This window comes from Dasypus novemcinctus, chromosome 12 (assembly GCF_030445035.2).
Source record: "Dasypus novemcinctus isolate mDasNov1 chromosome 12, mDasNov1.1.hap2, whole genome shotgun sequence".
In the NCBI taxonomy this organism is placed as follows: domain Eukaryota; kingdom Metazoa; phylum Chordata; class Mammalia; order Cingulata; family Dasypodidae; genus Dasypus; species Dasypus novemcinctus.
The window spans coordinates 36,504,398-36,527,037 of NC_080684.1; the positions used below are offsets into that span (position 1 = coordinate 36,504,398).

At 49.8% G+C, this 22,640-nt stretch overlaps 1 protein-coding gene and 1 long non-coding RNA gene across 2 annotated transcripts; one reads left to right on the plus strand and one right to left on the minus strand.

The window, feature by feature from the left end:
* Window positions 1–14,889: 14,889 nt before the first annotated feature.
* LOC111760393 (uncharacterized) lies at window positions 14,890–22,520 on the plus strand. Its single transcript, XR_002794089.3, has 4 exons — window positions 14,890–15,405; window positions 16,356–21,369; window positions 21,706–21,750; window positions 22,397–22,520. It is a non-coding gene; the product is annotated as an uncharacterized lncRNA (long non-coding RNA).
* On the minus strand, window positions 15,788–22,520 carry GPD1 (glycerol-3-phosphate dehydrogenase 1). Its single transcript, XM_004477882.5, has 8 exons — window positions 22,407–22,520; window positions 21,721–21,898; window positions 20,763–20,903; window positions 20,040–20,178; window positions 19,766–19,878; window positions 18,916–19,149; window positions 18,611–18,717; window positions 15,788–17,629 (listed from the first exon to the last, which is right to left on the minus strand). The coding sequence occupies exons 1-8, from the start codon at window positions 22,445–22,447 to the stop codon at window positions 17,533–17,535; spliced, it is 1,050 nt and encodes a 349-aa protein (XP_004477939.1). The 5' UTR covers window positions 22,448–22,520; the 3' UTR covers window positions 15,788–17,532.
* Window positions 22,521–22,640: the final 120 nt, after the last annotated feature.

The following is a 22,640-nucleotide window of genomic DNA, read 5'->3' on the forward strand; positions in this document are numbered from 1 at the left end:
CCAACACGGGTCAAGGAGGCCCTGGGTATGAACCGCGGACCTCCCATGTGGTAGGCGGAAGCCCTCTCCATTAAGCCAAGTCCGCTTTCCTTGCTATTCTTTTTCTACTTTCTCTACTTGTTCAGTTAAATCTTTGAGTTTAGGTCTTCTTTTTAAATATAGGCATTTAGAGCTATAGATTTCCCTCTCAAGACTGCTTTCACTGTATCTAATAAGTTTTGACAAGTTGTGTTCTTGTTTTCATTTCTCTCAATGTATTTACTGATTTCACTTGCAATTTCTTCTTTGACACACAGATTATTTAGGAGTATGTCTTTCAGCCCTACACATTTGCGAATTTACTTTTTTCCTATTAGATATCTAGTTCCATTCCATTATGATCTGAGAAGGTGCTTTGTATAATTTCAATCTTTTTTTATGTATTGAGAGCTGCACTGTGCCCCAACATGATCCTGGAGAAAGATCCATGGACACTTGAGAAGAAAGTATAACCCACTGAAATTGAATGCAGTGTTCTGTATATGTCTGTTAGGTCTAATTCGTTTATCATGTTGTTCAAGTTCTCTGTGTCCTTGTTGATTTTCTGCCTAGTTGTTCCATCTAATGATGCGAGTGGAGTGTTGAAGTCTCCAGCAATTATTGTAGAGAAGTCTATTTCTCCCTTTAGGTTCCCAGAGTTTGTCTCTTGTATTTGGGGTACCCTGGTTAGGTGCATAGATATTTATGACTGTTATATCTTCCTGGTGGATTTTCCCTTTTATGAATATATAATGGGAAGCAGATGTGGCTCAAGCAACTGGGCTGCTGTCTACCATATGGGAGGTCCAGGGTTCAATTCCTGGGGCCTCCTGGTGAAGGCAAGTTGTCCCACATGGAGTGCTGGCCCACAGAAAGTGCTGGCCCACATGGTGAGCTGGCCTGAGCAGAGTGCTGACCCATGCAGGAGTGCTGGCCCAAGTGGAGAGCTGGAGCACCAAGATGATGCAACAAAAAGAGACACAGAGGAAAGACAAAGATGCAGCAGACCAGGGAGCTCAGGTGGCATATAGAGATTAAGCACCTCTCTCCCACTCCGGAAGGCCCCAGGATCAGTTCCCAGTGTCACCTAAAGAGAAGACAAGCAGACACAGAGAATGTAGAGCAAATGGGCACAGAAAGCTGACAATGAGGGGGCAAGGGGAATATATATATGTATATATGTATGTATGTATTAGTCAGCCAAAGGGGTGCTGATGCAAAATACCAGAAATTGGTTGGTTTTTATAAAGGGTATTTATTTGGGGTAGGAGCTTACAGCTACCAGGCCATAAAGCATAAGTTACTTCCCTCACCAAAGTCTACTTCCACATGTTGGAGCAAGATGGCTGCCTACGTCTGCAAGGGTTCAGGCTTCCTGGGTTCCTCTGGTCTCAGCTCCTGTGTTTTTCCACAAGGTCAGCTGTAGACTATAAAGTGAACAGTTCTGTCTCTGTCCTTGGGGTTTCTGCCCCATCTATGGAGCCATCTCTATTCCTCTGCGTTCTTCTCCTGACTCAGGGCCTCTCTTCCTGGGGCTGGCTTCTCTTTCCTCTGCCTGCTGACTTCCTCGGGCTCCACCTTAAGACTTCAGCATCAGACTCCAACATCAAAACTCCAACATCAGAAACCCTCAACTCTGTCCTTTGCCATGTCAGTCCCCACCCACCAAGGGGTGGGGACTCAATGCCCTAATAATGTGGCCCAATCAAAGCCCTAACCATAACTTAATCATATCCAGGTACAGACCAGATTACAAACATAATCCAATATCTATTTTTGGAATTCATAACCATATCAAACTGCTACAATATATAATGGCCTTCTGTATCTTTTATATCTTTTTTGCATTTAAAGTCTGTTTTGTCTGATATTAGTATAGCTATCCCTGCTCTTTTTTGGTTACTATTCACATGGAGAATCTTTTCCCAGTCTTTCATTTTCAGCTGTGTTGTATCCCTGGATCTAAGGTGAGTTTCTTGTATGGCAGCATATGGATGGCTCATGTTTTTTTATCCATTCTGTCAGCCTCTATCTTTTGATTGGGGAATTTAATCCACTCACATTCAATATTACTAAAAATGAACTATTTACTTCCACCATTTTATTCTTTGGTTTTCATATGTCATATCATATTTTTGTCTGTCTTTTTACTTTTTTGGTTACTCTTTTTGCTATTCTTTCTTTTATACTCACCTCTAAGCCTCTCTCTCCTGTCTTTTTCTTTCAGGTTCTAAGGCTTCCTTTAATAGTTCATGCAAAAGTAGATTCTTTTTTGCAAACTCTCTTAGTTTCTGTTTGTTTGTATTTTATACTCACCTTCATATTTGAAGGACAATTTTGCTGGATAAAGAATTCTCAGAGGGCAGTTTTTTCTTTCAGTAGCCTAAGTGTATCATAACACTGTCTTCTCACCTCCATGGTTTCTGGTGAGAAATCTGCATTAAGTCTTACTGGATGTCCCTTGTATGTGATGGTTTGCTTCTCCCTTGCTGCTTGAGAATTTCTCTTTATCTTTGACATTTGACATTCTGAATATTATGTGTCTTGGAGTAGGTCTTTTGAATTTATTTTGATTGGGGTACACTGTGCAACTTGGACATATAAGTTCATTTCTTTCATGAGAGTTGGGAATTTTCCAGCTATTATTTCCTCAAATATTCTTTCTACCCCTTTTCCCTCCTCTTCTCCTTCTCAAACTCTCATGACATGTATGTTGTTGCATTTTGTGTTGTCATTCAACTCACTTAGCCCCTACTCAATTTTTTCCATTCTTTTCTCTCTCTGTTCTTTTCTATCTTCAATTTTAGCTGTTCTGTCTTTGGTATCACTTATTCTTTCTTCTGTAATTGCAAGTCTGCTGTTATATGCCTCTAATGTGTTTTTTTCCCTCTCCCCACCCCCCACCCTGCTGTTTTGCTATCTGTGTCCATTCACTGTGTGATCTTCTGTGTCTGTTTCTTTTTGTCTTCTCTTCTCATTTTCTTCTCTAGGCTTCACCAGGATTCAATCCCGGGGATCTCTGATGTGGGAGAATGGTGCCCTGTTGCTTGTGCCACTTCAGTTCCTGGTTTCTGTTGCATCTTGCCTTGACTCTCCCCTGCTTCTCTCCTTTGTTGCATCCTCATCTTGCTTCATCACTTGTTGCATGGTCCTAGCTCATCATGCAGGGCTGGCTCCCCATGCAGGCACACTTTTACCAGGAGGCCCCAGGGGTCAAACCCAGCTCCTTCCACAAGGTAGATGGAAGCCCTATCACTTGAGACACATCCGCTTCCCTCTAATGTGTTTTTTATCTTACCTATTGTGCCTTTCATTCCTATGAGCTCTCTTACTTTTCTGTTCCGGATTTCAAATTCATTGCACTCACTCAATGTCTGCTCGATGTCATTTATCTCTTTAACCATATTGTCTTTCAACTCATTCATTTGATTTTGGAAATTTGTGTGCATCTCATTCTCACTGATTAGTTCTCTCAAATTCTGTATCTTTTCTGGGGCTTTGATATATTCCTTTCATTGGGCCATGTCTTCCATTTTCTTAGTATGGTTCATAAAATTTTTGCTGATGTCTAGGCATCTGATTAGGATGTAGTTTACGCAGATGCTCAATTTCTTTTTCTTTTGTAGGGATTTCGTGGCAGGAGGCTGTGTGCTACCACTGCTCTTTGATTCTTGCTTCGACCTGGGTTATTAGGATTTCCTCTGCTGGTTGATTAAAACTGGGCACTGGACCCAGTAATTGGTTGTAGACTCGCTTCTTAGGGCCTTGGGCAGGGAGGCTATAGAGGCTGGAAAAAGCTTCCCCTACTTATTTTTAATTTTTTTTGTATGTACTCTTTTGGCCTGCCAGCAGATACCACTCTTTGGCAGCACTTAGTTCAAAGCTTGGTCTGAATGTATTTGTTGCAACACAGACTGGATCAATGTGATAGAGCTTCCTGTCTAGAGGCTAGGAGACTTATAATTCAAACTTTCTCTGAGACAGTTCTCCAGCCTTCTCTCGCAGCCCCCTCCCTTTTCCTGGAGATTGGGAGGGTCATATATCTTCAGCCCCTTGCTGGCTCCCAAGGCAAACAATGGTGCAGCCCTACCTGGCCAGGAAGGGCTTCTGAGACACGGCACACCAAATTTGTGAGTCAAAAGCTGAGCAGCCTTAGGCTGTGTCCCTCTCTCTCCCCTTTCTTGGGCTGTCCTCAACCAGCAGTCCTGGCTAGAAGAGAGGGAGATTGTGAGGGTTGGATTTCTCCAGTCCTTTGCCAGTTCCCAGGGCAAACCACCATGTGGTCCCACACAGACTGGACAGGCTGGTGGGACACAGCAGACCAAATTTATGGGTCAGAAGTTAAGTCAGCCTTAGCCTGTGTCCCTCTCTCTCCTCTTTGCTGGGGTGGTAGATCCCTGGAGCCCCCTTTGTCTATAGAGGCAGGCCCAGAGGCCTGAGAATTCTTAAGTGTCGTTAGTGTGGGGGAGGGTGCCAGCAGCAGTAGCTGCTGGTTTCAGCTTATATTCTGTCATGCTAGTTTTCCTCCTTTGTCCCTCTCCTCTCTGGGCAGTGTCCAGTCTTCACCTGGTGTCCTAAACCCTAGATCTTTTTCTAGGCTGTTTCAGCCTGTCCTCTAGTTATTTTTCTAGAGAAGAGAGTCCCGTGTCTTTCCAGTCTGCCGGAAGTCTGGTGTATGGGTTTTATTAACTCATTTCCTCAACTTTTATATATATTGAAACAAAAAATATACTTACTATAAAAGTTATATATGCCTACTGTAAGAAATTCCATTAAGGAAGTACATGAAGTCTATTCACCCAATCACTACTCACAGTTTAGCATATAGCCTTCTAGAACCACTAATCAAATAACCAGATGTGTACAAGTGTTTCTTTTAAAACAAAAGTAAGCTCATACTACTAAGGTATGTGATAGTCCACGAAAAGGGGTGCCAATACAAAGTACCAGAAATGTGTTGGCTTTTATAAAGAGTATTTATTTGAGGTAAAAGCTTGCAGTTTCAAAGCCATGGCAAGACCAATTCAAGATACCATAAGAAAGACTTTCTCACCAAAGTCCCCTGCCATGTATTGTGCAAGATGGCAGGCAGTCTCTGCCAGGTTTCAGCCTTCACCTCTGGGCTTCCTCTCTCAGGCTCAGCTGTTCTGCTTCATCCCGATCTCGTTCAGGCTGGCATAGGGCTTGTCTCTCAGGGCTTCCTCTATCAGTCTCAGTTTTCTCCCTAAGATCAGCTGTCAGTTATCAAGCAAATGGTCCATCTCTCCCTAAGGCTTTAGCTGTTTGAGCCTCCTTCTATCACATTGGCAGATCAAAATGACAGAGCTCTCCTCCCATGTCTTCTTGTGTCTGTCTGTCCATGTGTGTGTTCATTTATCAGACCCACCAAGGGGGCAGGGACTCAATCTGAGTCACACCTTACAGACAAATTCAAATCAAAAAAGCCCTAATCTGGGAAACGGACTTGGCCCAGTGGTTAGGGCATCCGTCTACCACATGGGAGATCCACGGTTCAAACCCCGGGCCTCCTTGACCCGTGTGGAGCTGGCCCATGCGCAGTGCTGATGCGCACAAGGAGTGCCCTGCCACGCAGGGGTGTCCCCCGCGTAGGGGTGTCCCCCGCATAGGGGAGCCCCACGCGCAAGGAGTGCACCCCGTAAGGAGCTGCCCAGCGTGAAAGAAAGTGCAGTCTGCCCAGGAATGGCGCCACCCACACTTCCCATGCCGCCGCCGCCAACAGAAGTGGACAAAGAAACAAGACGCAGCAAACAGACACAGAGAAGAGACAACTGGGGGAGGGGGGTGTTAAATAAATCTTTAAAAAAAAAAAAAAGCCCTAATCTTAACGGGTAGTTTAATCAAAGACATCTCAGCTGAATTTAATGCAATCAAGGGGTATCACCCAGAAGAATAGATTAGTTTACAAACATAATCTTTCTCTTTCTGGGATTCATAAAATAACCCCAAACTGCCACATTATACATACTCTGCTGGTTTTAATTTATGGCATTAATTATTGAATTGCTGAATATCTTAAGAGGGAATCTGACCCTGACCCAGCAGCCAGTGATGCTCATCTCTGTAATGCCAGCTCCTACTTTTTCATAACAAATATTTGTAACATTCCCTTTACCATCCTTAAATTCAACTAATACTTAATTTACCTTACCTACACACATAATTTCTAAAAGTTGACAAAATAATTTACCTTATCTACACATATAATTTTATTAAAGATTTATTTTTATTTATTTCTCTCCCCTTCCCTCCCCCCCCCATAGTTGTCTGCTCTCTGTGTCCATTCGCTGTGTGTTCTTCTGTGTCCGCTTGTATTTTTCTCAGCGGCATCTGGAATCTGTCTTTTTGTTGCGTCATCTTGCTGCATCTCTCCTTATGCGGCGCACTCCTTGCGTGTGGGGCTCCCCTGCACGGGGGACACCCCTGCGTGGCACGGCACTCCTTGCGCGCATCAGCACTGCGCATGGGCCAGCTCCACATGGGTCAAGGAGGCCCGGGGTTTGAACCACGGACCTCCCATGTGGTAGACGGACGCCCTATCCATTGGGCCAAGTCCGCTTCCCCATATAATTTTTTAAAATGGATGGAATGCTCTATCAGGAACATAAGCAATGTTTTTTAAAAGAATGTATAATAAAATTATTTGCATACATAAATGTTTGGACCTAGTTATACCACCAGTCAGATGCCTGTAATTATGTACAGTCACCATGAATACTACAGCTACAGATGCAGACTCATAAAATCATGTTGTATCAGAGTCAAATATCAACAACAGGCTCTGCCATCAAGGGCATGATTTTCTGAAAAGGTGTTTTTGGAAGTTCTGAAAAAAACTGTTCAATCTTCCCTCCAGGGAGCAGTGGTGGCTCAAGACATTGGGCACCTCCCTGCCACATGGGAGGTCCTAGGTTTGTTTCCCAGTGTTTCCTAAAAAGATGAGCACACAACGAACATACACAGAGAGCAGACAGTGAGCTCAAACAACATGAGGGGAATAAAAATAAATAAGTCTTAAAAAAAAAAATCCATGGGAAGCAGACTTGGCCCAGTGGTTAGGGCGTCCGTCTACCACATGGGAGGTCCACGGTTCAAACCCCGGGCCTCCTTGACCCGTGTGGAGCTGGCCCATGTGCAGTGCTGATGCGCGCAAGGAGTGCCCTGCCACGCAGGGGTGTCCCCCGCGAAGGGGAGCCCCACACACAAGGAGTGCGCCCATAAGGAGAGCTGCCCAGCGCGAAAGAAAGTGCAGCCTAAGAATGGTGCCGCACACACAGAGAGCTGACACAGCAAGATGACACAACAAAAAGAAACACAGATTCCCGTGCCGCTGACAACAACAGAAGCGGACAAAGTAGAAGACACAGCAAATAGACACAGAGAACAGACAACCAAGGCAGCAGGGTGGGGGGAAAGGGAAAGAAAGAAATAAATAAATCTTAAAAAAAAAAAAGTCTTCCCTTTATTTACCTACGTATTAGTCAGCCAAAGGGGTGCTGATGCAAAATACCAGAAATCAGTTGGCTTTCATAAGGGGTATTTATTTGAGGTAGAAGCTTGTAGTTACCAGGTCATAAAGCTTAAGTTACTTCCCTCACCAAAGTCTACTGCCACCTGTTGGAGCAAGATAGCTACTGACATCTGCCAGGGTTCAGGCTTCCTGGGTCCTCTCTTCCCAGGGCTCATTTCTTTCCAGGCTCAGCTCTTCTGTTTTCTCCACAAGGCCAGCTATAGACTATCAGGTGACCGGCTCTGTCTCTCTCCCTGAGGCTCAAGTCTCTCCAGGCTCAGCTGCTCTGTGCACTTACTTCCCAGGCTCCAGCTCAAAACCACAACCTCCCTTCTCTGCAATGCAGTTTCTCTGAGTCCCTGCCCACCAAGGGCAGGGATTCAACGTCTTACTGTTGTGGCCCAATCAAAGCCTTAATCATTATTTAATCAAGCAAAAGTAAAACCTCTGAATCTGATACACTCTAATACACCCAGAGGAAAAGACAAACTTACAAAAACATAATCCAATACTTCTTTTTGGAATTCATCAATATCAAACTGCTACAATCTGGTAATTGCATGCCTGGAGAATTCATAATATACTAAAACCATACAAAAAATATTATATGTAAAAGGGAATTAGGTCTAGGATGAGCTAAGCTGTTTTTTCATCTACTTGAATATCTATTTGATCATACTGATAGTAAAGTAGGACTTTGGAAAATTTTCTGTGAAGACTATCCCACCTTTTGCAAAATCTAGCATCTTTGGCCTCTACCTACTAAATACCAGAGGTTCTCCCCATATCTTTGTGACAATCAAAAACACTTTAATCTCAGGAAGCAGGTGTGGCTCGACCAGTTGGGCGCCGGCCTACCACATGGGAGGTCCTGGGTTTGGGTCCCAGTGCCTCCTAAAGGATGAGCAGATACCACCCCCTGCAGCAACAAGCAGATGTCACAAGCCAGCAGACACTGCAGCCACGGGGAGCAGATACAGCTCAGGTCACTGGGTACTTGCCTCTTACGTAGGAGGTCCCAGGTTAGGTTCCTGGTGCCACCTGGAGAAGGTGAGCAAACAAGGAGTAGAGAGATAAAAGAACCTGTCGCAGGGAGAGGAGGGGGTTAAGAAAAGAGAAAAATTTAAAAGTAATCTTTAAAAAAAACCTTTAATCTCTATTGGGTGAGGTGCTACCTGTGCTGAGAACCACTGTAGTAAATAGTAGGAAGCCATCAGAAGTATTTTTTCTCACCTCTATTTCTCAGAAATACAGAAAAACAAAAACAAAAAATACTATATGTACCCTTATTTCCAATATCTAGAATTAACGATAACATTTTATTTGGTTCATCTTATTTCTAAGAGAAATTTAAAACTGGAAATAAAGTTAAAGACCCTTGAACCTCCACCCTACTCTCATACCCTCCCTACTATACCCCCCACCCCCAACAGAGTAACTGCTATGTCCTTGCAATCCATCTTTATACTTTTACAATCATGTGTATCACATATAGAGTATGGTTTTGCACTTGTTCCAACCCCATTTTCCCCTGTGGGTTTGTTATTGTACCTTACATCATCTTGAGTGGTTTGTTTTGGCTGGGGAGACTTGAGCCAATTTATACACTGCGAAGAACCAGTGGAGGATGAGTTAAGGACAAATGGAAGAGGGTAACTAACAGAGCAAGGTCTGGGATTTGTTTAAGGGCAGGCAGGGATGGAGGTAGAGACTGCAGGTGCTGATGAACTCAGGGGATCAGCTTTGGGCACAGGCTGGACAGCGAAGTAGCTGAGGCAAAAAGGGGGCTAACCAGTTGGCAGAAAATAAAAGAAATCAAGAGATTCAAAGTCTCTAAATTCTAGAAAGAATGGAAAGCTCCTCAAAAAGGACTGGTTTTATAGTTTGGTAGGGAAGTCGCTGTTTGAAAGTAGCATTGCAGAGTGTCACACGTAGACAGGTGAGAAAGCGGAGGAGAGAGTCGAGTCCTTGGTTAACACCAAGAGGGTCTGGGAATAAAAGGGTTGAGGATATAGGAAAGCTGGTTCTTTTCACCATGGAAGAGGAGCTTCTGAAAGCTTTAGGAGGCAGTGGCAAAGGGCAGAGCGGTACGCACACAAGGCTACAGACAGGTACGGTGTCCAAGAGGGCTGGTATTTTGGGAAATCACCCAGAATGCCGTGAACTAGCAAGTCTCAAAGCAGAACTGGTGGCAAGAACATCTTTCCTTGGGGAGCAGGTGTGGCTCAGTGGTTGAGTGCCTGCTTCACATACATGCAGTCCCAGGTTCAACCCCTGGTACCTCAAAAAAAAAGAGCATCTTTCCTCTATTGGATTTATCTTGAATCCCTCTTTCAACCCCCCTTCACAATTCTGCAAAAGCAGAAGTAGCTTGGTAGTAAAGACCTATAGGTGGACTTCCCCATACAGTGGCACAGTGAGGCGTCGACCCTTGTGCCTACACCCACTGTTGGGACATTGCTCCTCACCACAGCTGGGTGCATCAGCCCAAAGCTGTGGCCTGTGTTACTACAGGCTGCCCGTCAGCCCTTCCTTTAGGGAATGACCCCTCTTCCACTTTGCAGTTTTGGTACAGCTGCCCAATAAAGGCCTCTGCCTTCCCTGACACAGAAGCATACGTGTGGCTGGGTTGGCAGAGTACCCCCCATTACCTGGACACAGTAATTGGTCCTTACAAAAGAAGGACTTTCAGAGGATTTATATAGATATTGGGACAGTCTTTTCTGAGATGAGAGCTTCCACCACTTCACTGGTGATAAGAGCACAAGATACAGAAATCCAGTCTGTGACTCGAAAACTATTCCTCCAGACCCCAGCTCTGTGGCCTGTACCTATTTGGGTAAAGGAAAATACCAGGACATCGATATGGCAAAATATTTAATGTCTATGAGTACTTCATTCCCATATTCCTGCTTTGATTTGAAAGCCTCCCCAAACCGGCAGTACCAGAGTAAACACAGACACTTTCTTCCGCCAAGGCTCTGGTTCTCTGGACTTGGAAATGACGGCAGGTGAGGTCTCTCCACAGCTTGCCTCAGGCCCCTCTGCTCAGGGAAAGGGCCTCGGGTTCTACAAGACTCCGGAGGTCTTCTGCTCTTCTGCAGCCTGGCGCCGGGAGCTGCGCAGCTGGAAGTAGCGGTAGGCTCGGGCACTGCAGAGGTAGCCCCCGTACACGGTGAGCAGAATCATAGAGGTGGAGAAGGTCTTATAGCCGAAGTCGGCGAGCTGCTTGGCGGTTGGCATGTTGTCCCCTGCAAAGACATACTGGCTTCAGACCTGAGGAGAAGGCCTGTGCCCAGCCCCCTTCCCTGTTGAAAGCCATTCGATAACTTACACATCCTGCTGTCTGTCTGTACTCTATACCAAAGGGTCCCTACAGACAGGAACTTTTTTTTAAGGCAGTCTTCTAAGGATACTGAAAGACTATCATTTGGGACTCTTAAGATTCAAAAGAGCAAATAAAGTCGTCAACAAGACAGAAAAAAGGTTGAAACCCAGTGCACCTGAATGACACTAAAGCTAATAATACCCTCCATTTTTGCATCGCTCCACTTTTGTGGCCAGAAGTGACTGATATGGGCCATCCAGAATATTCTTAATTGGCATACTACTTTAAGCATGTGTCAGTTTTTCTGGCTAGAAGGGAGTTAATGGAGATAGCCAAGGATTAAATATTAGCAGTGAATTATTCTTTCTAGGAGGATCAAATGGACACCCTCCAGGCAAAATCCAATTTGTTTCCCCATAAAAACAATCTTATTCATGGTGGATAGGTTCCCAGGCTAGCCCTCAAGCATCTCTTTAAGCCATATTATACCCAAAATAGTCCCAACAGTACTTTCACACCATTCCAATTATCTTTAACTTCTATTAATTCTGAGTTCCAAGCTTATTACCAAGAGCCTATCCCAAGGACTAAAAAGAAACTTGCTGGGTCCCAGCAATTTGTTAACTTGCATGAAATAGATGACTTTCAATCTAGCTGTTCTCTGGATGTTCGGAGCTAGGGAACAAGCGTGGGAACTGCACATCCTAAACAAAATGTTCCTCAATTTGAAATTATGAATGTGTTCTTAGGCTCCTCTCTGTTGAGGGACTTGAACTTAAAGACTGACACTGAGAAAAGATTTCTTACAAGTCAAGCATTTGGAAGAAGACACGCTCAGGATTAGCTACTTTAAGGAGCCAGAGGCAGAGTAAGAGACTTGTAAGTGCTCTCGGTGAGCCATATGGGAATGGACCTTGCCTCTGAGCCAGCCTTTGAGCGTGGACCCCAAGGTGAGCACAGCTGCCTTGAATTATAATTCCCAGTGACGGTGGCAAGTGACATCAAACAAAGTCAGAGGAAGAAAACCAAATTGCACAGATTCAAGATGAGAAAGGGCTACATTCAGGTTATCTGATGCTTGAAAGAACTCCAAGCTGTGTTATGTGACAGTGAAGAAAACACACATACACACACACACACTCAGAGCAGGACACTTAAGGTGGGAATCAAGTCCCACCCCTCCCCCAAACAAACCTGCAGTTCTTTCCCCTCTCATCCCCCATTACTGTGAGCCTGGCCAGATGATAACTAGTTATAGAACCACCTCTGCAAGAGGCTGGAGAAAGAGAACTGTAGCATTCACCAGTCAACAGAGAAACAGGGTGGTACAGCTGGCTGGAAGAGTGACAGAAGACTGTGACACAGATGCAATCCTGGGGTCCAGAACCTCATTTTCTTCTTTTTGTCTCTAATCCATCCTGAGGTTTCTTCTGTTTTCAAATAACAAGAACTCTTCACAGACCCTGGATGAAGAGTCTGAGCTAAGGCAGTGGCAGGAGAAGAGAACAGATGCAGAGGTTATTTTGGAAGTAACACAAGATTTATCAATTGAATGGACTGGCATTGGTAGGGCAAAGCAGAAAATACCTCCAAGTAGCAAGTTAGGAAACGTTTGTGTACTGTTATGTACACTGTAAAAAGAAGAAACAAGCAGGCGTGTGTCACTGCGTGTGTATGGCGGAGCTGGGGTGGGTGCTGTCAAGATCACGAGCCAGGTGTGGACTTGTTAAAATTAAGATGCTCAACACAACATTCATATGATGATGCCTACCAGGCAGACTGTATTAGTCAGCCAAAGGGGTGCTGATGCAAAATTCCAGAAACTGGAATTTATTTGGGGTAGGAGCTTACAGATACCAGGCTATAAAGTGTAAGTTACTTCCCTCACCAAAGTCTATTTTCAAGTGTTGGAGCAAGATGGCTGCCGACATCTGCGAGGGTTCAGGATCCTGGGTTCCTCCCTTCCTGGGGCTTGCTTCTCTTTCCTCTGTGTGCTTACTTTCTGGGGCTCCAGCTTAAGGCTCCAGCATCAAGCTCCAACATCAAGAACCCCCAACTCTGTCCTTCACCATGTCTTTTATGCCCTACTGATGTGGCCCAATCAAAGCCCTAATCATAACTTAATCATGCCCTGGTACAGACCAGATTACAAACATAATCCAATATTTACTTTTGGAATTCATAACCATATCAAACTGCTACACAGACAGAAATGTAAATCTGGACAAAGCACGGGAAAGAGGCTAGGCTAAAGATACAGATTGTGGTAACAAGTGACACCAAAACAGAGGATTAGACCAAAGAGAAAGAGAAACCAAAGGAAAGACAGGTGGAAGAAGGAAATGGGGAAAGAAGATAGGTAGGAAATTCCCAGAGGAATTCCAGAAACTTCCGGGGTGCTTTTTCATCTAATACTACTACCTTTTCTGGTTGAAAATCACTGTTGCATCAAGTCACTGCCACTGATGGAGGTGTGCTGTATCCTTTGGGTATCCTGGGCCAGAATAAAAACTGGGAACCACTACTGCAAAGTTAAGTGCCATGAAGACGGGTCAGATGGGACCACTGAGTGACCAGGTCACTGGTAAGCATAGGGTGGAACTCCACTTAGTATAATGGGCTGGAAGAGTATAGGCACCTAAGAAAGAGCACAGATTCTTAGCCACGGCCCCAGCAGGCCTCTGAACTCCAGTCACCACCCCCAAGATTCCTAGGTGTCTAGGCCTTTTTCTAGGGCAGAAGGAAGCAGATTATTAGAAAGATCATAACTCCCTGGCCCCAAAGATAGTAACTGCTATTCCTCTAGTTTGCTGGTTAAGGGAATGGGGGGGTGATACTGCAGTAGCTTAAGAAGGTAACAAGGTCAAGAGAATTCTAGCTTTGTTTTGCTTTTTGACAAGATTTGAATGTGCTTTAGAGAGGAAGAAACTAGTGACTAAACTGAGGATAAAAGGGGCGGGGGGTGGGGGGGATTGAAAAATTGAAACTAAAATTGGAATCCCAGGTAGAAGGATTAACCTTGAAGGTAACTTCTAAGTTTAGTAGGAGAATGTTCTCATCTGACAGCTATCCATTTCCTCAATAAAGCACAAAGCTGAGCTGCTGTGGGGTGATGGGGTGTGACGACAGCGTTCAGAAAAACATAAAAAATAGGGAAAGAACCGCAATGGAAAATGCCACCGGGATGCAATCTGCAAAGGTTATGTGGCTTTTCTGTATTTTTCTGTCCCTAAACATGGGAGGACCTCAAGGCTCAGGTTTCTCCCCTGTTCCCAAGTAATTCCCTCAAATGAATCCACCACTTCAGCTTAAATTCAGTCATTTCTCTATTTACTCTGCACGTACTGCACATCATCATGCTATGAAAGCCGCAGAGAAGGGCATGGCTTCTGTTTCGAAGAAGCTTATGGGCTGACGGGGATAAACTATGTTCTCCAAAATCTGTTAGAAAAGGCAGAAGGCGGTGACATGGCCAGAAGAGAGTGAAGAGGCATTGCGAAGAGATCGGAGACTGGGTGGGGACTTGAGTTAGCAGAAAGGCTTAGGGGTGGTCTTCTCGGAAGGGTGGGCGGGATTCACTACAGCGGAGAAGAGCGAGTTGAGGGGCGCGAAGGGGTGGAGGCGCGAAAGATGCCCGGGAAAGCCACTTAGGGCGCGGCGGACAAAAAGACGAGGAAGGTCTATTTGGAGTCTGAACGCGGAACGCCGAGTCGCCAGATCGGAGTCAAGGTCTGACAGCATGAGCGCGGCGCTGCAGCGAGGCGGAACTGCGCTGCACGCGGCCAGACGCGCCCGCGACCTCAAGGGCACGGACGACTCGGTAGTAGGCGGGATTCGGGAGGCAGAGGCCGGCACCCAGGCGCGCACTCGGCGGCTGCGCCCCGGCCGGCGCCGCGGGCGGCGTACCTGAACGCTGCGGGTCCCTCCGGTCCAACCGAGGCCTCCGCAGGCAGCGTCTCGCCGCCACGACCTGCGCAATTCCCCACCGCAGCCGGACGCAGCACCGGAACCAGAGGCGTGCGGCCCGGGAACAACGCCGAGCGCCTCAGCTATTGGTGCGAAAAACCACCCCTCCTCCCTCCCACCCGCGCCACTCGGCCTCTAGGAGGCAACTCCCAGCTGGAGAAAGGGTACCTCGCTCCCGACCCCGCACGACGTAGCCCACGAAGGCGGAGCCCGAGGCGGCCGCTTCTCGGGTTGGTTGTCTCTTTTGGGCTTCCGGTTTCCGGGCCAGTCCTTCTCACTACGCATCCTCAGACGAGCCTTCCTCTCTGAGGAATTCTGGGGCTTGTAGTCTTTCTCCATTCAGGGACGGGTCATTGGTGACTACGGAGCACCATACTCAGTCATGGCTAGGACTTGATCTTTCCCTCCGGTTCAAGAGAGCCAGCCAATCCCCAGCCTGCAGCGCGGTGACGTCGCCGGTTGCTAGGTCATTTCTCCTGGAGTCGCGCCTCTGGAGGTGGGCCGCGCGCCCTCTAGAGCCTGGAGTTGACTTCTCGCCCGCGTCCTGGCTGCGAGCCGCGCTCAGGTAGGAGCCGGAGGGGCACGGCGAGGCCTGAACTGCCGAGGAAGGGGCAGGTTTGGCCGTGCCCACGGAGGGCGTGGGCTTCTTGTCCTGTGGGTGCCATCCCCTCTTGCCGCAGCGAGATAAAGCCCCTAAGGAGGGTGGGGGAGGCCGTGGGGCCTCTGGCAGGCAGCGGGGAGGCCGTGGGCACTGGGTGCGCGCCGCTGCTGGGGGCCGGGACGTGGCCGGGATTATCGAGGCCAGGTGTTTTTTTTCTTTTCTTCCCTTTAAATGTCTCCTACTGAAAAATTGTGCTTTCGGGTATGAGCGAAGAACGCACGGCGCACGCAGTGATGCACAACACAACTCCCTACCGCGTGCACTGAAACTCCCTTCCCTAACCAGGTTTCTGGAAAAACACATTTTATTGGATAGACAAGTAGATCTGACCCTAAGGCTTCGGATGCACAGTTGACTATGGAGTGACCGACCGCAGGCAGGTGTTTGAACTGCTAACGAGTTAGCACTAAGTTCGCAGCTGAGGGAAGGGGTCTTTCTGGCCCCTCCTTGACCTCCTGGGGAGGCAGCTCTGGTTTCCGCATCCGACTGGGGCCCTCCAGGCCTGGGGTGACTGCGCCCCTCACACAGTCTCCCTTCCTGATCCGGGCGGCTCTGCCCTTCACTGGTAATCCAGAGAACTCTAAAAGGCGGGGGGAGCCCTCCCTGATTTGGCAGGGTGTAAGGGAGGAATAACTAACGCTGGTCAGGTGCTGCCCACAGAAGCTGAGACCCTCTGCTGGCCTCTGCGGCCCTCGGGGGACTATTTATAGCCAGGGCCCAGGCTGCTGACCTGTGACATTCCCTCCTACCCCAGGGCAGAACACACTCCTCTTCCTCCTCCCCCTCCTGCCCCTCCTTCTTCACCCCCGAGCTGAGATGGTTTGAATTTTCTTCCTCTTTCTTGGGTTTCCCAGGTCCTGAAGCACTGATGTCACCACTGCACAAGACGGGGGGCCTCTTCCAACAAGAAGATCTGGCTTTGGAATATCCGCACTAACAAGGGAGCCTGCTCGCCCTGCCCTGCCCTGCCCTTGCTTCAGGCCACTCTCACTGGCCTCCAGACGCCAAATCTGGCTAGCTGCTCTGGGGGCAGCAGCATGAGGCGCAGGGCTGGGAGGGGGAAAGGGGTGGAGTCAGGGATGTCCTCCTGGGAGACGGTGGGAGAGGCCCTGCGGGAGCTCCTGAAAAGGGAGGCAGGGCAAATTCAAAGGTCACAGAGGGCCTAGTGATCCAAGCCTGCTATGAAAAGGCGTCGCACAGTCAGCAGATTAAGTTCCTGCTCCCCAAATTGGGTGGTGGAGGGGAGGGTGAGAGAAGGCTTGGAAAGGTCACACAGGGTGGGGAGAAGCTGGCAAAGAACTAGGATCCAGGAAGTCCCTGGGGAGAGTGGCAAGCCCCAGGGCCAGAAATGCCAGCGTGGCAGCAACTGTGGTGCCAAGGCAGCCTGGGGGAGGGGAAAGCAGATGGATGACCAGAGGTTTCTAGAACGCAGATGTTGCTAGGAGAAACTGGAAGAGGGTTGTGTGAGATCTTGGTGTCTTACTAACCAACAGTGAGATCCACAGATGTTGTGTGAGGCCTGGCAGAGGTCAGAGCTAAGGGGTCCCTGGGGCCTGTGTCAGCCCAAAAGTCCAGACTCCTCCCTTGCCATCCTTGCTTCATCCCTCCTGTGGGTGAGGTACTTCTGTAGCCACTTGACTGTGCTTAGGGACACGATTCTTGATCTGCGTGAGGCAGCAACTGGTAGCTCTTTCCCTGCCTCCCTTCCCTGCCCACCCCCACCCCCAATATACACACACAAGCAGGCAGCACCGGGGCTTGATTCTACCTTTCTCAGGACAGGGAGAAAGCCCCACACCTGGGGAGGTCAGGGCCCCTCCACGTATGGCTGAGATGTGGCAAGGGGCTGCAGGCTGCTTGAGGGCTCAGGGTCTCCAGGCGGTACTTGGGCCCCAGAGCCTCCTGGCCTCCAGTTGAAAAGCTGAGAAGAGGCTGCTCTGTGGGGAATCCTGGAGATCCCGGTGACCAGGTGCCCTGAACTTTTGCCTGTCTCCATAGACACAAGCTGCCTGGCCTGGGTCCTGGACCTGCTCACATATGTTCTGGATGATTCTGCAAGCACCGGATGAATTCACCCACTGGCTGGCTCTCGTAGCACACCTTGTACACGGCTGTGAACAGGGGGAACCTAGAGTGGGGAGGGAGAGGCCCAGCTTAGCCTCCCGTTCCCCACCCACCACTTACCTCCTCCCACTCCCCTGAGCTCCCCCTGTCTCCCCCGCATAAGCTGAGGCAGATTCTGGCTCTCAATTTCCACTTGCTGAGAATTTTAGGTCCCAAGCCCGTGGTTTTAAGGTTAGGTTGCTAATTGCCCTGCTCCCTATCTAGCTGAACTTGCCTGTATGATTCCTTGGCTTGATTTTTTTGCTCTAGTTGGGCAAGCCACTTAACCTCTCTGAGTCTCAGTGTCATCAACTGTAAAATGGGGTTAATATAACAGTAGTGAGGATATGATTCTGTACGTGAAGGTGCTCCATAGATGCCAGTTTCCTTCCTTCTCATTCTCTTGGCTCAGGCTGCTTCCTTTACCAGGAAGCTTTTCCCTGACCAGCCACAAGCTGATCTTCTGAACCCTGTTTCATATTCTTTTCTCTGCTCTGATCAGTCCAGTGAGCTGGGGCTTATTCTGTCATCCCTGAAAATGAGCACTCTGAAGCACACAGTCCATCCTCCTGACACCTCAGCATTCAGGACAGGATTCCAAGGACAGAAGGGCTGGCCTTGGGGGAGAAGCGCAGACTGGATTGATGGGCAGGGAGGTAGTACAGTCAGATGCGCTTATCTCTGATGCCAGAGAGCTCCTGCCTCCACAGCAGGCTGGAAAGTACAGAAAGGGAAGGCTACACAGAGAGGGCCAAGGAATGTAGTATAAAAAGCACCAGACTGGAAGGAGTGCAAGTCCTCCTGAATGTGAGGACTTGAATGGGCTAGCTGGGGGACAAGGGGCCTGTCTCAGACTCTCCAAGCTCTAGTTTCTTTATCCGTAAACACAAGATAACGTTCCCCTCTCTGCCCACTTCAGATTGTGCAGGGTCTAGGGAGATGCTCAACAGGGAAAGCTCTCCTGGCTGTGGCTCCCTCAACCAGTGGGACTGTGGCGGACACTTACTTGTCCACCAGGCCCTTGTGCTGGAGGATGCTGTGTAGCTCCCGGGCTGTCTGGGGCCCCTGCAGCTTCTGCCCATTCAGCATCTCTTTCTCCAGCTGCTCAATGGTCTGTGAAGGAAACGGGCGGGGGTGGGTGGACGTGGGAAAAGGAGGGTTATAGTATGAGGTGGGGAGTCTGGGGCTGAGCTGGGAGGTCACATCTTAGGAGGGAGGGAGGGGTGGAGGTGTTCAGGAGATGCCCTCTGCCCAGCACCTCCACCTTGACACCTGCAGGGCCCCCCCTTGTTCTTTCTCCCCAGGCCTCACCTTTCCTGTGCGGGTAAAGGCCTCGGCCACCTTGCGGTTCCGCCCTCCATAGCAGGTAGTGATGAGGTCAGCAACACCGCAGCTCTCCAGGAAGGTGGCGGAGGACACAGGGCCGCTGCAGAAGAGCTTGGCGAAGGCTATCATCTCCATAAGCCCCAGCCGGATCACTGCCGCCTTGGTATTGTCGCCAAAGCCCAGGCCATCACAAAAGCCAGCCCCCACGGCCACAATATTCTTTGGGGAGAGAAGGTCATGGCTGAGAAGAGGGCCCCATCTTCGAGGCCCCACCGGAAGCTCTCAGCAGCTGCCTTGTGCTCCGTACACCAGCTGTGGCATACCCACGGAATAAGTGAAATATAGTATATGGGCCCCTGGACTAGTTTCACCTCCTGGTTTTCATACTTGCTGTTTCCCCCTGAGATGGTGCTTCCTGGGTCCTCAGCCCTGCCCAATGCTCCATCTTGAGGACATTTTCTGAAAGACACTCTTCTCTCCAGGCGGTCCTCCCACCCGTGACCCATTCTGCTCTATAGTTCTAGCCATCTGGATATTCTGGATGTCGTGTTTCCCATTAGCCTGGGAAGTACCCCAGAGTATCTCCTCTTTCCCCTGGGCCACCTCCTGAAGCAGGAGCAGAGGTCCCACGAGGGGCTAGAGGCAGATGATGAGAGGGGCTCCGGGGTCTGTCGTGAAGCATCCACAGGCCTGAGTGGCCCTGGCCTTGCTCCGGCAGTTCTTCCCCTGTGCACGGAGCCTGGCGGGGAAGGGGAGCCGGTGCCAGGAGGGAGGGCCTGCAGCACACCTCCTTCAGGGCCTTCTCCACACCCGCGGTTGTACGAGTCCCTCTCACCTTTAAGGCTCCGCAGATCTCTACTGTGTCTACCTCTTGCACGACGGTAATGCGGAAATTTGGTGTCTGCATCAGCTCTTTCAGAAGCTGTCCCTGGGCTGGGTCCCTGCAGCCTGAAGTAGGGAGGGGGCAATGGTGGTTTCAGAGTGAGGACTGTTCTTCCCACTCCTGCCCTAAGCAGGAGTCCCTGCCTTCGGGGTAGGTGGTGGCCAAGGGGGTGCACGCAGGGAGGAGCCACGCCTGAAGCTGCGGTGGTGGTGGGGGGGGCTCTTACCGATGGTGGTCTCACAGAACTTCTCATCAGCCACCTCGCCAGCAATGTTGGCCCCCATCAGCACGCTCATGGGGATGCCAAGGTGCTCCCCAATCACTTCCGAGATGAGCTTCAGCCCTTTGGGGCCCTCGTCCACCCCCTGGGCACAGGAGGGAGCTCAGCCCAGGGGCCCTCTGCCCCCAAATGAGGGCTTCCCCCTAGGAATCCTGCCCCTTCCAAATCCAGCGCTTGTCTGTGACCCTCCCCAGGGGTCCTGTCCATCCCAACACAGCTATGGTCTGCTGTGAAGGTGGATGTGTGAAAAACAAATCCATCTGAAAACTCTATTTCATACATTCAACTAACCTTTCCAAGACAAGGTATCCCCTCCATATCCTTACGCAACTCCCACCCCAAACCTCCATCCCAGTCACTGCTCCAAACCAACTCCCCTTTCACATCCCTCAAACCGGCTTGCTTCCATTTCCCAGGTATCTCTTTTATACCTCCTGAACTCCCCTAAAACATCTGCCTCCAAACCAGTCTCTTAACTACTCCCTCACCAACCTCCGCTTCCCAGCCATCCCCAGCATCTGACAGCCTTCTCAAGCTTCCTCAAAGCCAGTTCTTCTCCCCCTCCCAGAAACTCTTGGCCTGCTCCTGCCATTTCCGTGCTCCTCACTTCCCCACCCAAGCCCCACAACAGCTGGGCCCAGCCCCTCCATATGTAGGTGTCCTTGGCACCTTAATAAGAGAGATGCCTATGGCGTTTGCCTTCAGGTGCCCCTTGAGCTGGTCACATATCTTGTTGATGAACTGATGGGGCACCACAAAGATCAGGATGTCAGCATCTGCTGCCGCCTGGGTCACATCCGGAACAGCCACCTGAGGGGGTGAACGGGTACTCAAGGGTCTGGCCGGCCTCTCCCAGCCCCTATGGAGCCCCGTTCTGGAGATCTAGAGGCCAAAGAATGAGGCTGGTGGGGAAGAGGGGAGTTTGGGGGACTGTATCTGAAAGTGGCTGAGGTTGGAGGAACAAGACACTCAACTCCCTCCCCCTGGCTCCCTCTAAGCTGCAGCTGTCCTGGGCTCTTAACTCCTGGACACCTCCTCCGAGCTCTCCCAGCCTTGGCTGTGGGACACGGGGAAGCCAAAGGAGACCTGCGCTTGGCAAAAGGGAGAGACCAAGTGCGAGTTCATCACCCTGTTCCTAGGGCTTCCAACTAGGAGGGGGAGCACTGGTTTTCCTGCCCTCTTCCCTGCGCTTCCTTTCCAGGTGGGGGGAGAGCCATGTGGATTTGACCAAAGGCCTTAAGTCCAAGGAGCAGCTTCCAAGTCTGCTAATAACCTGGTAAATGAGTAACAAGATTAGAGCCCAATGCAGGCACTACCCGGACCCCAAACCCAGGAGCCCATGACCAGTTTTGGTTGCCATGGAGACCAGGTTCCTCATTCTGTCCTGCCTTTCCCACCTGGGGCCCTGTAAGGCAGGGAGGTGTGTCCAGGGTCTTCTCGATCCCATACAGAGCCCTGGTGAGCGGGTGAGGGCTGCGCATAGGTGCTCGCCAGGTCTACACGGGGTGCCCCAGGCCCAGCTTCCCCCTGAGGTGGCGGCCTCTCTGCAGGGGCACTTCCGAGGTCTGTTCTTCGACTGCCCTCCCTCCATTTCCTTCTCCCTTCCTTGCAGGGTGTTGGAGCTCACCACGTTGGGAGGCAGCTTGTGCCCTGGCAGGTATTTGACATTCTCGTGCTGTGTGTTGATGATCTCTGTCAGCTTTTTGCCCCCGACATCTTCCTCAAACACCCACATGGTCACCCGTGGGTCAAAGCGTGCCAGCTGGGCTGCATTGCCACCCACGATCTTGGCGATGGCTGAACCCCTGGTGGGGCGGGGAGGGGACACAGTAAAGGGGAGGTGTGGGGGCTTAAGCAGGGAACGGTGTTGGCCAAATAGGGGGCAGCACAGTGCTCCACTTCAGGATCTCAGCAGCTCCCCAGACTGACTTGCCACTTTCCTTGTCACCCCCACCCCCAGGACAGAGTGTGCCCCAGTGGCCTGGTAGAAGAAAGGAGACTCTTCACACTTGGCTGCTGGGGGAGGAGGGGGTGCAGCCCTTCTAGTCTCCCCGTTCCCCCAAACCCAAGCGGCTTTTCAGGCAAGGAGCCCTCTGAAGGCTCCCTTCCTATGTGAACAGGTGCAGGTGCCCGGGCAGACAAGGGCCGGGAGAGGTTTGGACACCACACCATCTGTCCTGGCGAGGGCAGGCACAGGGGAGCGAGAGGGATGGAGCAGGAACCTGAGGGCACTAGCTGCCCACTGCCTCCTGCCTGCCAAGCCTCCCTCCCTAAACCCCTCTTCCCCCCACCTCTCTTGACAGAGGCGCTTACCAGTTGCCGGAGCCTACAATGCAGACTTTCTTGCCAGCCATGGTGCCGTTCTGTCTGAGCCGGCTGGGTGCCACTCTGCCCAGCTCCTCTGCCGGCTAGGAGCATTTAACTACACCACGCGCGAGTGCAGCCAAGCCCCGCCCTCGAGGGGTGGGTGAAGAGGCGGGCCCGGGAGATGCAGTCTGGCAGAGCCAGGGAAAGGGGAGAAAAGGGTAGAGACAGGTGGGGAGCAGG

Bases quoted from the DNA above. Each gene is read 5' to 3' on its own strand.
- GPD1 (XM_004477882.5), bottom strand. From the start codon at position 22,447: ATGGCTGGCAAGAAAGTCTGCATTGTAGGCTCCGGCAACTG. The intron at 19,879-20,039 runs GTAAGAGCCCCC...TCCCTACTTCAG, and splicing joins GTTCTGTGAGACCACCATCG to GCTGCAGGGACCCAGCCCAG. The intron at 17,630-18,610 runs GTAAGTGTCCGC...TCCCCACTCTAG, and splicing joins CACAAGGGCCTGGTGGACAA to GTTCCCCCTGTTCACAGCCG.